Raw genomic sequence first — 13,775 nt, 5'->3', positions numbered from 1 at the left:
GATGCCCTTAACTGGCCAATAATCATCATTTCAGTACATTAACAACAGTATGAGTAGGAGTTATCTTGTTTTTACATTTAAAACTTATTGAAGCATTGTATTTTTGATCCAGATTTTCACACCTTTTGATACTTTTGTTACCACATGCGAAGTAGCAGTCTACCTTACATAAAGTTGAAATTTATTATGTTATGGTGAATGGATGCACAAATGCTCACAGCCCATCAGATAGAATAAATGATGCTGCTTTGCCTCGGCCTCAGCATATGGGTCAGCATAAACAGGAGTCATTACCTTGAGGGGATCTGCTAAGTGGCATTTTTGAACTTCACAGCACAGAGCTGTGCTACAGTTTGAAGTAAAAATGAGTAACAGTGGGGAACCAATTAAACCTTTGCTGAGATCACTCGATGTTCTTTTTGTTTCCTCTGCAACCGAAACATCAATAGCTGAATAATGGATCAATTGGACTCTTTGGATAGGCAATGGAAAGAGAGGGAATTACATAAGTGCATGAAGCCAACCTCTGCCAGTATGAGAGTGAAAGCTTTCAGAGAGGTGTAGTACAATACCATGACATACGCGAGTGAACGGATGTTGCGGTTAGCTTTTAAAAGGACTCAGAACACTACACACTAGAGGCAGACAAGACAGACTGTGGGGACTATATGCAGCACTGGTGAAAACAACAAACGTGAGATTACCAAAACTGGAAAGCTTTTTATTCTTAAAAAAAAAGTGAGCATTGTGCATAGTTCATAGTTACTTTCAACTCTTCAGGTACCTATTTGCTGTGATAACATGGAAGGAAGTGCAATAATGTACAATTCTGTATAGTTAAGTGCACATAGATCACTGTTGCACTGAACGGCATTGACACTTTCTCCCAATAGAAATATCACAACAGATTTTCTTAATATTTTCTCTATTTTTAAGTGTACTTTTGTAACAGCAAACTCAGGCATGTTTCCCCTCTTGCTCAGTCCCAATGTTGGGTCCAGAACATATGTTCACATAAATCTTAATGATAGGTATTTTGGCCTGATTTCTCCTTTTCTCATTTACTTCTAATTCTAAGTCTTCGTTTTATTACTTTTCTTTTTTACTCATACCTCTCCAACCCAGATAACTGTGTTGGCCCTTTTGATGTCTGACACCTCGCAGTGCGGCGTTCTCGTTTTGCCATTCAGGACAAAGAGGGACTCAACTGATGGTGTCACCAGGTACTGTCCGAACAACCCACTGGAGACTAACACTCGGTTGGGGCCCCCCCAAGGCCAGGCCTGGGGAGAAAGAGGCTCTTTGAGGGTACGGAGGACCTCTGCACGCCCTGACAAAAGATCAGCAAACAGCAGGTCTGAGCCCGACCCGGAGGCCGCCACCACCACATGTTGGTTTGATTCCGTGAAAGAAGGCTGGAAAACCAGATCTGACACATTAATAGGCTCATCTATTTCTTGGTTCAGATTCAGCTCCCCCTTGAAGGACACTGTCTGTACCGTCAGCTTAGAGCTCCATGGATCTGGTGTCACTATGTAGCGACCGTCTGGTGACACGTAAGCCTGGCCTGTGACATTTTGATTCGGACCAATAACAGCATCTGTCACGCTGTCGATGAGGAGCTGGGCTGGAACATGCAGAAGGCTCTTGCGCTGGCACTGGATGAAATAGAAACCACTCAGGTGTGTATAGGCCATGCTGGCTGGGATGCAGCTGTGGTTTTTCAGGCTGATGGTCTTGACACGGTGGAAGGTCTCTAGATCAATCTTGTGGACCGCAGGCTCATTTTTCAGGAATACAAATGCAAACCTGCACAGACAAAGATCAAATAAGAGGTTAATTATCTGTCAAGATTTTTTTTTTGTGGGGGTGGTGTGTCATTAATACACATGGAAATTCTCATTAAAATTCTAATTTGCTCTTTCTTCCTTTGCGTTAAATGAACCAGCAGTAAGGCTTCTGTGGATTTTAAGGTCAGGAATGGCTGGTTTACCTCACGTGAGTTATGATGAGGTTAGTTGGAGGGATGAAGAAATCGTTCACCCTTTGGAAAGTGGTTCGAATGACATGATGAACTTCACCCACACTGGCTTGAGGAATTACCTGAAAACATACCAATAAATGCATAAATATGAGTTCCAAAATTTATTGAATGCTATTTGTTTGCTTTATTGCTATCGATGCTGCTGCAATTCCGAAGCTTTTGTAGTTCAACTTGACCATATTCTGTTTAAAGGGAAGAGCTGCTTTAGGGCTCCAAGATTTATTAATAGGAGCAAAACAATGTATATTAAGTCGTTGGTGCTATTAAGCCTGACAAGTTTTTCATTAATGGCAAATTGTTTGTACCTATCTGCTTTATGATAAAACTGTCATTTAGAAATCTGCACTGCCTTACAAAAGTATGCATGTCCTTCTTTTCCTGCTCTCGGTGGAGGTGGACGCTTTTTCTCTGTCTCCCGCACCCCTCCCATATCTGCCCTGCTTCAGCTCTGTGTCTTGTCTTTTTTGGAGCCTCTTTTTGCACATCTTCCAAATTCTTCCAAAATATGGATTTGGTCAGCTGGTCTCTCAATGCAATTGATAAAATTTTCTAGACGAAAAGACAGGGGTCGGGAGAGCCCACTTGCCCGGACGGGACATTTTTCTCCGGATACACGATGGACTCCTGGCAGAAGTGGAGGATTGTGTGTTTGTCAATAATGTCAGTCGAGGATGTGGAAGATGTGTATATAATTGGATGTTTGATATCAGGATTTCTGCTTTTTGGAGTCAGCGGTTACCTGGCATATCGAGAAATTTGGAGAATGTCAGCAGCTGTTCTGGCATGTGTGATGGGATCTTCAGAGCGATCAACACTCAGACTGAGATGTTACTTGAGCTGAATCGCAGACTGTATGTGATCCTTACACAGGATCGCAGGCAGGTTGCGGTTCCTGGACTCAGGGGTGAAATGGGATAAATCTTGGAGAAAGTTGGTCGCTCGGATCTGGCAAAAAGACCAGGAATTTGGCCGTTTGGATTCGCCTTTGAGAAGCACCAGCGAGACTCTCAAGGCTGACGGAAATTAAGAGTCAGCCTAACCCAAATAATTATTGTTTTTCTGAATCTGGCTCCCCTGCACGGCCTTGATGGCTGGCTATCTTCAACTTCTCCTGGAAGTTATGTAAACATGACGCTCTGCTCCCTCTGCCCCCTCCCTTCCTGAGGACATCTGTGGACCTGCTCAGAACTTTGTGGCCGGTTGATGTACATTCCAACGAACCATCAAGGACAATGGCCTCTGTGACAGTGCTTCATGGACTTACTTGCACACACTCACTTGCACACACACACATGCTCAAGATAAACATATGCACCCCTCACACCACCTTCACCGTTCCCGGCATGATGTTGTTTTGTCAACTTGTTGCTTCTTTGTGCTGAGGTTTTTTGCAATCTCAAACTGTATCTTGCTAAGGATAAAGTGTGAAATGTGATTTTTTTTCCCTCTACTTACCTAATGTGGCCTCTTTTCTCAACTAGCAAGGGCAGCGCCTGTGAGTGGGCAGCAAAGCCTCGGTGACCCGTCCCCCCCTTATCTTGTGTCATGATGTCTGTTTGGATGGGTTGTACTGGAATTCTAATTTCCCCTCGGGGATCAATAAAGTATCTTTGAATTGAATTGAATTGAATGTCCTGAACTTTAAATGTTACAATCCCAGACATCTATGTATTTTATTGCAATTTCATATGATAGACCAATACAAAGTACTATAGAAATGTGGAACGTAAACGACACATCACTTTTTGTAACAAAAATCTTAATTGTGGTGTGCATTTAAGAGCCCTGTTTAGTCTAACAACTTTAACAAATACAAGCACAATCAATTTCCTTTAGATGCCCCCTGTATGTAACTAAACGTTAACATAAATAAAGCGGTTGTGGGAAGGCCTCGGAGGTTTGTTAATAAAATATTAGGGACAAACAAAGTTACCACACCACACCATGAAATATGAGATAGCAGCATCATGGTATGGGTATCTTTTTCTGGAGCAGAGGCAGGAAAGCTGCTTATACTTGATTATAAGCTGGAAGAAGCTAAGTACAGGGTGACCCAGGAAGAAAACCTTTTAGAGGCTGTATCTAAGCAGCTACTCTTCTAGCAGAAAAATAACCCTTAACATGAAACCAGAACTACAAAGAATTGGTTTAGATCAGGGGTCTCCAATTCCAGTAATTGAAGGCTGGTGTCCCACAATGTATATACACTCACCGGCCACTTTATTAGGTACACCTGTCCAACTGCTCGTTAACACAAATTTCTAATCAGCCAATCACATGGCAGCAACTCAATGCATTTAGGCAGGTAGGCATGGTCAAGTCGATCTGCTGCAGTTCACACCGAGCATCAGAATGGGGAAGAAAGGGGATTTAAGTGACTTTGAACGTTGCATGGTTGACCAGATGGGCTGGTCTGAGTATTTCAAAAACTGCTGATCTACTGGGATTTTCACACTCTAGGGTTTACAGAGAATGATCCGAAAAAGAGAAAATATCCAGTGAGCGGCAGTTCTGTGGGCGCAAATGCCTTGTTGATGCCAGAGAAGAATGGCCTGACTGGTTTGAGCTGATAGAAAGGCAACAGTAACTCAAATAACCACTTGTTACAACCAAGGCATGCAAAAGAACATCTCTGAACGCACAACACGTCGAACCTTGAGGCGGATGGGCTACAGCAGCAGAAGACCACACCGGGTGCCACTCCTGTCAGTTAAGAACAGGAAACTGAGGCTACAATTCGCACAGGCTCACCAAAATTGGACAATAGAAGATTGGAAAAACGTTGTTTGGTCTGATGAGTCTCGATTTCTGCTGCGACATTTGGATCGTAGGGTCAGAATCTGGCGGCAACAACATGAAAGTATGGATCCATCCTGCCTTGTATCAACGGTTCAGGCTGCTGGTGGTGGTGTAATGGTGTGGGGGATATTTTCTTGGCACAATTTGGGCCCCTTAGTACTAACTGAGCATCGTGTCAACGCCACAGCCTTCCTGAGTATTGTTGCTGACCATGTCCATCCCTTTATGACCACAGTGTACCCATCTTCTGATGGTCACTTCCAGCAGGATAACGCGCCATGTCATAAAGCACGATTCATCTCAGACTGGTTTCTTGAGCACGACGATGAGTTCACTGGACTCAAATGGCCTCCAGTCACCAGATCTCAATCCAATAGAGCACCTTTGGGATGTGGTGGAACGGGAGATTCGCATTATGGATGTGCAGCCGACAAATTTGCAGCATCTGTGTGATGCTATCATGTCAATATGGACCAAACTCTCTGAGGAATGTTTCCAGCACCATGTTGAATCTTTGCCACAAATGATTAAGGCAGTTCTGAAGGCAAAAGGGGCTCCAACCTAGCAAGGAGTACCTAATAAAGTGTCCAGTGAGTGTATGTCTCCCTGTTGCAACACACCTGGATCAAATTAATGGCTCATTACCAGGCCTCCGCAGAACTTAGATATGTTGAGGAGGAAATCCAGCCATTTAATTCAGGCGTGTTGAAACAGCAATGCATCTGAAATTTGTAGGATGGTTGCTCTCGAGGACTGGATTTGGAGACCCCTGGTTTAGATCAAAGCATAGTCATGTGTTTGGTCTGAACTTTGACTCGAACATTCTAATTCCAATTGAAATGTTATGAAAAGTTCAACATGTATCTTAAACTTTACAATATTGTCCTAATTAATGATGGTTTATCAAATAAAATCCCAATAAAATACTTTGAAATTTGAAGATATATCCCAACAGAATGTGAGAAAGTTGTTTAACAAGGCACTGTCCATCAAAATACAAATCGAACCTTTTCTCCACTACTGATGGACATCAACAGGAGAACTGGTGACTGTGGAAATATGTAAAGAGGTGTCGTTTTCAAGCCTACTTTGACAACTATAGAGCACAAACATCTTTAAATTAGCAAACTCCCCAGGAAATTAAAAAGGTAATATTTTGTCCTATTTAAAGATATAAATGAATCCCTTTTGTTAAGCAGCATGTGATAATTTAGCTCCTCATGAACACTCTCCAACCTTTTTTTTTAGGCTCATCTATCAGATCCTAACCACCAGAGCTTGTTCAGGTGACACCCCCATACATCCTGAAACAGATAAACATCTGCAGTTTATGACCTGAGCTGATGATATGTGGGTCTGCCTTAGCTCTCCCTAACAGTATCTCATTCAGAGATGGTTGTCTCATGAGAACAAACCACTATAAAAGCCTCATCTCTCATGTCATCCTCCTGGCACTGAATCAGCAAGTTTGCAAAGTGAAAGGGATGTTCCTCGACCTTAGATATGTCTCTGAAAGTTCCCAAAACACACGTCATCATGCACACCATAATGATCAGGTCTGAGTCGAAGCTTAAAAACCTTTTTGATGCTGACACATTTGTACTTCAGGACACCACAAGATACTTAATATTACTTGGATTTAGGATCCTACACACGTTCCTGAATTACAAAACAATTCTGCTGTTTGTGAAGATTTTCAGCCACAGAAAACCCAGTCATTGCATGAAAACTGAAAACTAAAACACCTCCGAGCATTCTTAAGGTAGTGCTGTAGGCCTTAATTACTGGTAGATCAACTAAGTTTTCAAGATTCATCAATGTGATTTATTTAATAAATGCCATTAAGTTGATTAACAGGGTTGTTACTAAAATAATATTGGAAGAGAAAATAAAAAAATTTTCGTACAGTAAAATGACTTAATTTTGCATCCAGAGAGAAAAGAAACTTGGATAACTAAATGTGAAGGTTTCAACATGAGGAGGATACTACTAAAAAGATGTTATGTTAAGCAAACTTTGAAGAAAATCTCATAATAGACCAGTGAATATTTATTAAACTTAAATTGGATCAAAGAGAAAAGTTTTTTTTTTCGAAAAACTAAGTTCACTGTTGCTGCTCCAAAAGCTAAAACCATTTGACTACCAGCCAGCTGCTGCTAGTTTCTGGGACCACGTTCATAGAATTAGGTTTTTTAGCAGTTTGCTGCAGATGTCTCCTGGTCAGGTGTTGCAGCATCGAGAACGTGCTACTATGGAATGCTAATTCAGTTTTGCAGTACACAGACTGTGTAGTGTTGTTTTGTCTAATTAAAGTGATCCCGCAGTTTTGAAGATTTCTTGTTTTCTCTGTGCTTCTTTTTGAGCCTTATTGTCTCCCTCTGTAACTGATAACCGCACTTGACATCAATATATCAGCTATCATTAGCGAAAACGAGAACACTGTAACACAAACACCATCCAGTCGGAACACAGCACGATAAATAGTAACTGAAAATTAACGAAGGCTGATCATTTGCCTTGATGAGTCGTTTCACCCCTAATGGCTTCCTAAACGTTTTTTCTCCAGAACATAACTGCCCTGAACCTTTAAGCAACGTAGGCTATTTTTTTTACGCGCGAGCTGCTTATGTAGATGGTGTCCCCACAGATCTCCAACCACTGCAACAGCGGAGTCCACAATGTTACTGAACCTGTGAAATCAGACTAATTCAGCATTAATCTCAAGTTGTTTCATTGCAGTCATGGTTTACCACCCCAAACTGTGTAGAAATGTGTAGGTAGAGAGGATTTTAATTGAACTGGGTCATACCTGATTCTCGTAAAAAGGAAGAGAGGAGAGCTCCGATTAGGGTTACATTTGGCAACCGAAAGAAACATTTTATAGCGGTTAAGCTCAAAACTGAATTAAAATCACTTCTTAATCAAAGGATAATCTACACATTAAGTAACGCCTACAAGATTTGTCTTGTAACATATTCCACGGCGCTTCTGATCCATGCAACTTAGAATCTGTAAATAATCAACAAACCTGGATATTTGTGATTCCTTTATTCTGAATCTCAGAACACAAATACTAATACATATTTAATAGCTAAAATCTCTTCCAAAAAAGCCTTGATGAGATTGTATTTCTTTCTCTACATATTTGTTTTCACATTTTCACTAAAGAGGGGTAGAGCCGCTGGGTTGCTCCTCGCGGGACCCAGCCGGGCCAAGCCCAACGAGAGACGCGAGACCATCCCCCAGTGGAGACCTCGGCGTCCCGATCCCCGGATGCTTAGGCTGGCTCTAGGGACGTGGAATGTCACCTCGCTGGGGGGGAAGGAGCCTGAGCTTGTGCGGGAGGTCGAAAGATATCGACTAGAAATAGTCGGGCTCACCTCCACGCACACCGTGGGCTCTGGGACCCATCTCCTTGAGAGGGGCTGGACTCTCTTCTACTCTGGAGTGGCCCGCAGGGAGAGGCGGCGGGCTGGGGTGGGTTTGCTTGTCGCCCCCCCAGCTCAGCCGTCTCGTGTTGGGGTTTACCCCAGTGGATGAGAGGGTCGCATCCCTGCGCCTTCGGGTTGGGGAGAGGTCTCTGACTGTCATTTCGGCCTACGGGCCGAGTGGTAGTGCGGAGTACCCAGCCTTCTTGGCGTCCCTGTCGGGGGTGCTGGATGGTGCCCCTCCTGGGGACTCCATTATTCTGCTGGGGGACTTCAACGCCCACGTGGGAAACGACAGTGACACCTGGAATGGCCTCCCCGATCTGAATCCGAGTGGTGTTTTGTTATTGGACTTCTGTGCTAGTCACGGATTGTCCATAATGAACACCATGTTCAAACATAAGGGTGTCCATCAGTGCACTTGGCACCAGGATACCCTAGGCAGGAGGTCAATGATCGACTTTGTTGTCGTATCATCAGACCTTCGGCCGCATGTTTTGGACACTCGGGTGAAGAGAGGGGCTGAGCTGTCCAATTATCACCAACCGGTAGTTAGTTGGATCCGCTGGGGGAGTAGGAAGCCAGACAGACTTGGCAGGCCCAAGCGCATAGTGAGGGTCTGCTGGAATGTCTGGCGGACCCCTTGGCCAGGGATGTATTCAACTCTGAGGGATGTTGGAGACATAGAGTCTGACATAGAGTCTGAGTGGACCATGTTCTCCGCATCTATTGTCGATGCTGCTGCCCGTAGCTGCGGCCGTAAGGTCTGCGGTGCCTGCCGCGGCGGCAATCCCCGAACCCGGTGGTGGACACCGGCAGTAAGGGACGCTGTCAAGCTGAAGAAGGAGTCCTATCGGCTGTGGTTGGCTTGTGGGAGTCCTGAGGTGGCTGACGGGTACCATGGGGCCAAGCGTGCCGCGGCAGAGGCAAAAACTCGGACCTGGGAGGAGTTCGGTGAGGCCATGGAGAAGGACTACCGGTTGGCCCCGAAGCGATTTTGGCAAACCGTCCGGCACCTCAGGAGGGGGAAGCAGTGCTTCGCCAACACTGTTTACAGTGGGGGTGGGGAGCTGCTGACCTCGACTGGGTACATTATCGGCCGGTGGAAGGAATACTTCGAGGATCCTGCCATCACGAATTCCCTGGTGGAAACAGAGGCTGGGGACACAGGGTTACTTTCATCACCCAGGCTGAAGTCACCGAGGTGGTTAAAAAGCTCCGCGGTGGCAGGGCTTCGGGGTTGGATGAGATCTGCCCTGAGTACCTCAAGTCTTTGGATGTTGTGGGGCTGTCATGGTTGACATGCCTCTTCAACATTGCGTGGCGGACGGGGACAGTGCCTTTGGATTGGCAGACTGGGGTGGTGGTCCCCCTACATAAGAAGGGTGACTGGAGGGTGTGTTCCAACTACAGGGGGATCACACTCCTCAGCCTCCCTGGTAAGGCCTATGCCAGGGTATTGGAGAGGAGAGTCCGGCCGATAGTCGAACCCCGGCTTCAGGAGGAGCAGTGTGGTCTTCGTCCCGGCCGTGGAACACTGGACCAGCGCTATACCCTCTACAGGGTACTCGAGGGTTCATGGGAGTTTGCCCAACCGGTCCACATGTGTTTTGTGGACCTGGAGAAAGCATTCGACTGTGTCCCTCGTGATGCCCTGTGGGGGGTGCTCCAGGAGTATGGAATCGGGGGCCCTTTACTAGGGGCCATCCGATCTCTGTACAAGCGGAGCAGGAGTTTGGTTCGCATTGCCGGCACTAAGTCGGACCTGTTCCCGGTGCATGTTGGACTCCGGCAGGGCTGCCCTTTGTCACCGGTCCTGTTCATAACTTTTATGGACAGGATTTCTAGGTGCAGCCATGAACTTTGGGTCATGACCGAAAGAACGAGATCCCGGATACAAGCGGCGGAAATGAGCTTCCTCCGTAGGGTGGCCGGGCACTCCCTTAGAGATAGGGTGAGGAGCTCGGCCATCCGGGAGGGGCTCGGAGTAGAGCCGCTACTCCTCCACATCGAGAGGAGCCAGTTGAGGTGGCTCGGGCATCTATACCGAATGCCTTCCCGGACGCCTTCCTCGGGAGGTGTTCCAGGCACATCACACCAGAAGGAGGCCCAGGGGACGGCCCAGGACACACTGGAGGGACTATGTCTCTCGGCTGGCCTGTGAACGCCTTGGGCTCCCCCCGGAGGAGCTGGAGGAGGTGTCTGGGGAGAGGGACGTCTGGGTGTCTCTGCTGAGTCTGCTGCCCCCGCGACCTGGTCCCGGATAAAGCGGAAGACGACGAGTACGAGTACTAAAGAGGGGGGATTTATCAATGCATTTGAATGCAAACTCTGTAAAACACTATTATTGAGCATGGATGGCTGGCCTTAAAATGTTGTGTTTGCACATAAAAATACAGAAATCCTGCCATGTAATTTAAGATGAACAAAAAATATGACAGACAAATTTAAGAGAGGTTAAAAAGGGTAAAAATGCTCAGGGAATCAAATTAACCCCTTGTTCATTCTATTTTTACACATGCAAGTTGGGTTGGTAATCAGTTTATACTAAAGTTTTGAGTCCAGATTTGGAAAAAGAAAAATTCAAACATGTTTGTTTGACTGCAACTGAGGTCATGTCAAATATGGTTACCTTTGCAGACACATTTGCAGACTCCTGCTTTTATGACTAACAGATTTTTGTGCTAAAGAGCCATGCCAACTGCCCCTAACTTTTGCAGACTGGTGCACACTTTCTCCGATTAATAGTCATGGGTAAAATCTGTGGGGTAAGAAAAATCTTGTAATGTTTGCCAAATTTTAGGTTGGGAAAAATGCATCTGAAAGAACTAAAAGTTTTGACGTGTAGCAAAAAGCCACACTATATCATACTAGATCTCATGCATGCTGTTTTGCAACCTTGGGAACTGTGCATCTTGTAGCCTATGAGTTATTGGGTCATGCAGCAGCACATGAATGATAAACACAGCAATCAATCTTCAACAGAATGGCTGAAACAATTGTTTTGCAATGGCCCAATAAAGTCAGGAGTTGAAATGCTGTGGTGAGACCCTAAACAAGCTGTGTATAAACGGATGTCCACACAAGACGACTTAAAATTGCTCCGCAACAATGTGAGACTTATAAAGTTGTAGAGAAGATGGATACTTCAAGTTGTTGCTTCTAAAGAATCTTATCTTAAACACTGGATGACCAGGTGTACTCAGTTTTTCTAAACACAGCTTTTCTATTTTATCTTCCTTTTTCTTTAATTAAGAATGACGGTGTGAAATCTGTTTTTGTACAGTGTTAGTTTGATTTAATTAATTATTGACCAAGGAAAAGACCTGGGGTCTTATGTACATAAGAGTGTGTAGCTTAACTACTAAATGTTGGTGGTGGGGAGGGATTCTGAAACTTGCGGCGCACAAAAAAATGCGTAGACATGTCACCACACACATTGCCTTCATATATCCCAGTTTGAATTGGGGGCAGTTGCACGTGGCGATCAAACCACCCGGTTCCCACCCATAAATACATATGCAAGGGATGTCGGTTAATCAGCTCTCTCTGAAAAGCGCCGGAATGGACCACAGTGTAGTGAGATCTTGAACTGGCACCGGTGACGCACGCTTCCTCCTGCTATCCCTCTGTAACACCGAGGCCAGTTCTATGCAGAGGTCCTAAATAATTGCCCTGCAGGGCAATCTAAACTGGCTGATAAGCCCCTGTGTCATCATGTGCCAGCAGGTCAGTACGATCTCTGAACAAAACAATCCCTCTAACTTGTTCCATCGAGAATGTCCTCCAGCTGTGCCAAAGCTGCCATTGTTCCACAATTACGCACAACTTTACGCAGTTATTTATGTACATGTGATTGTCTACACCTTCTCCACCTTAGCAATCATCAAACCTGACCGTTAGATGTAATCTGCTGATCCGACACAGTTTTCTTTTTCAGTGAGAATGAAGGTGCCCCTTAAGATGATTCACATGCATTTTATGCTCCTCAGCGCACAGACCGATGCGCATTTACATCTACAGGTGACAACAACAAGGGACGTTATACAGTTTACATCCAACTGAGGTTGTTTCCATACTTTTTTGCAGTGTGTTACTTTATTATTTTAGGCTAAATGTGATTCAGTTTTACCATAAAAAGCATAAAAGCTCAAACTCATGAACAAACATTGGGTTTGATGCTCCATAAATTAAATTAAACTGAATGGAGTCATATTTCAGTATATTTAGGTTAGGTTTTGTTCTCTGTAGTTTATTGTCAATTAAAAAGATTTGCTTGGTTGCTGCACATTTTCATGGCAGGTCAAAGGTTTGCATGGATTAACGCACACTTTCAAGAAACGTTTATTTTTGTCCATGCCGAGTTGTTTTTAAACATACAAGGTGCACTTTTCTTGTACATACCTTTTGTTCCTTTATTATATCAAATCAATGTGAAAAGTAATTGTAACTTATTATCCAAGTCAGCCTTTATTGAACCAACTCCCTGGACAAAAAAACAAGGATGAATAAAAAAAAAAGATAAGTTATTTATGCCACTCTCCCACAGTACATTTCCTGAATAACTAAACTTTTAAAATGGAGCACACCACTACATTTCTGTCTGCCTTTAAAGTAAAAGAAAAAGACCCTAGTTAACCAATGTCATTACAACCATTGCAGAATTGTGGCAGGGATGGGAGTTAATGAGTTTAATCTACAATCACTCATGTATTATTAGGCAGCTGCTGTGGTCTACAGTGCTGCAGGTGCTTAATGCCACAGGCATGTCTTTGTTAAAGCTCATCCTTGGATTTTATATCCACACACTCAGTGACAAGACCCAATTGACGTTTACTCTGCTCACTTCCTGGCCTAATACATAAATGGGATTTGGTTATGACAGTTTTTTCCCTTCTTTTTTAACAATATTCACTCTACAGTAGAATTAGAATAGTTTTACATTTTATATTTAGCTTGTATTCGTCATTTAAAAAATTTAACATTACCTCTTGTATTGCATATGGCACTGGATTACTTATCTTGTTGCTCCTAGAGAGCAAACTATATTATGGATAATGTGGAAAAACTAGCACTCAAGATTGCTGTTTGATGCTGTATTCTTAAATTAACAGTATTACTCTGTTGGGCATAAATAGTCTATAGTCACCTGCTATGATTGTAACTGCACTGAGCATATATCTATAAAAAGGAAGCGGTGGCACGACACTTCTGTCAACTGTTGCCTGTTCACCAAGACCAATACCTTCTTGTAATTATTCCACTCTTCCTATGTCCCGACTTTCTGTGGTGTTGGTTGTCCTTTCTTTAACATGGCTGCTTCAATAGATTAATGGCCCAGAAAAGAATATGGAATCAGCTGGGTTTCGATTGAGAGGAAACGAATTATGAGTTGTGGGAGACAAGGGCTACCTGCAGTTCCTGGGACTTAAAGACACGATACTAAGTGCACCAGAGCTGATGAAGGTGACAATGTTGCTTCAATAAACAAGGAAGCACACGCC

At 44.1% G+C, this 13,775-nt stretch overlaps 1 protein-coding gene across 1 annotated transcript in view; it reads right to left on the bottom strand.

Moving 5' to 3' along the window:
* Positions 1–707: 707 nt before the first annotated feature.
* The window catches only part of fstl4 (follistatin-like 4), a 313,380-nt gene continuing 300,312 nt past the window's right edge, over positions 708–13,775 (bottom strand). The window contains exons 15-16 of the mRNA XM_047380086.1: positions 1,994–2,103; positions 708–1,809 (exon numbers count right to left, since the gene is read on the bottom strand). Of these exons, the coding sequence (XP_047236042.1) occupies positions 1,107–1,809; positions 1,994–2,103 (813 nt within the window). The 3' untranslated portion in view covers positions 708–1,106. The remainder of the gene's footprint in view (positions 1,810–1,993; positions 2,104–13,775) is intronic.

This window comes from Girardinichthys multiradiatus, chromosome 11 (genome assembly GCF_021462225.1).
Source record: "Girardinichthys multiradiatus isolate DD_20200921_A chromosome 11, DD_fGirMul_XY1, whole genome shotgun sequence".
NCBI lineage: Eukaryota > Metazoa > Chordata > Actinopteri > Cyprinodontiformes > Goodeidae > Girardinichthys > Girardinichthys multiradiatus.
The sequence above is the reverse complement of the archived record's forward strand: the minus strand, read 5'-3'. Positions and strand labels throughout refer to the sequence as shown.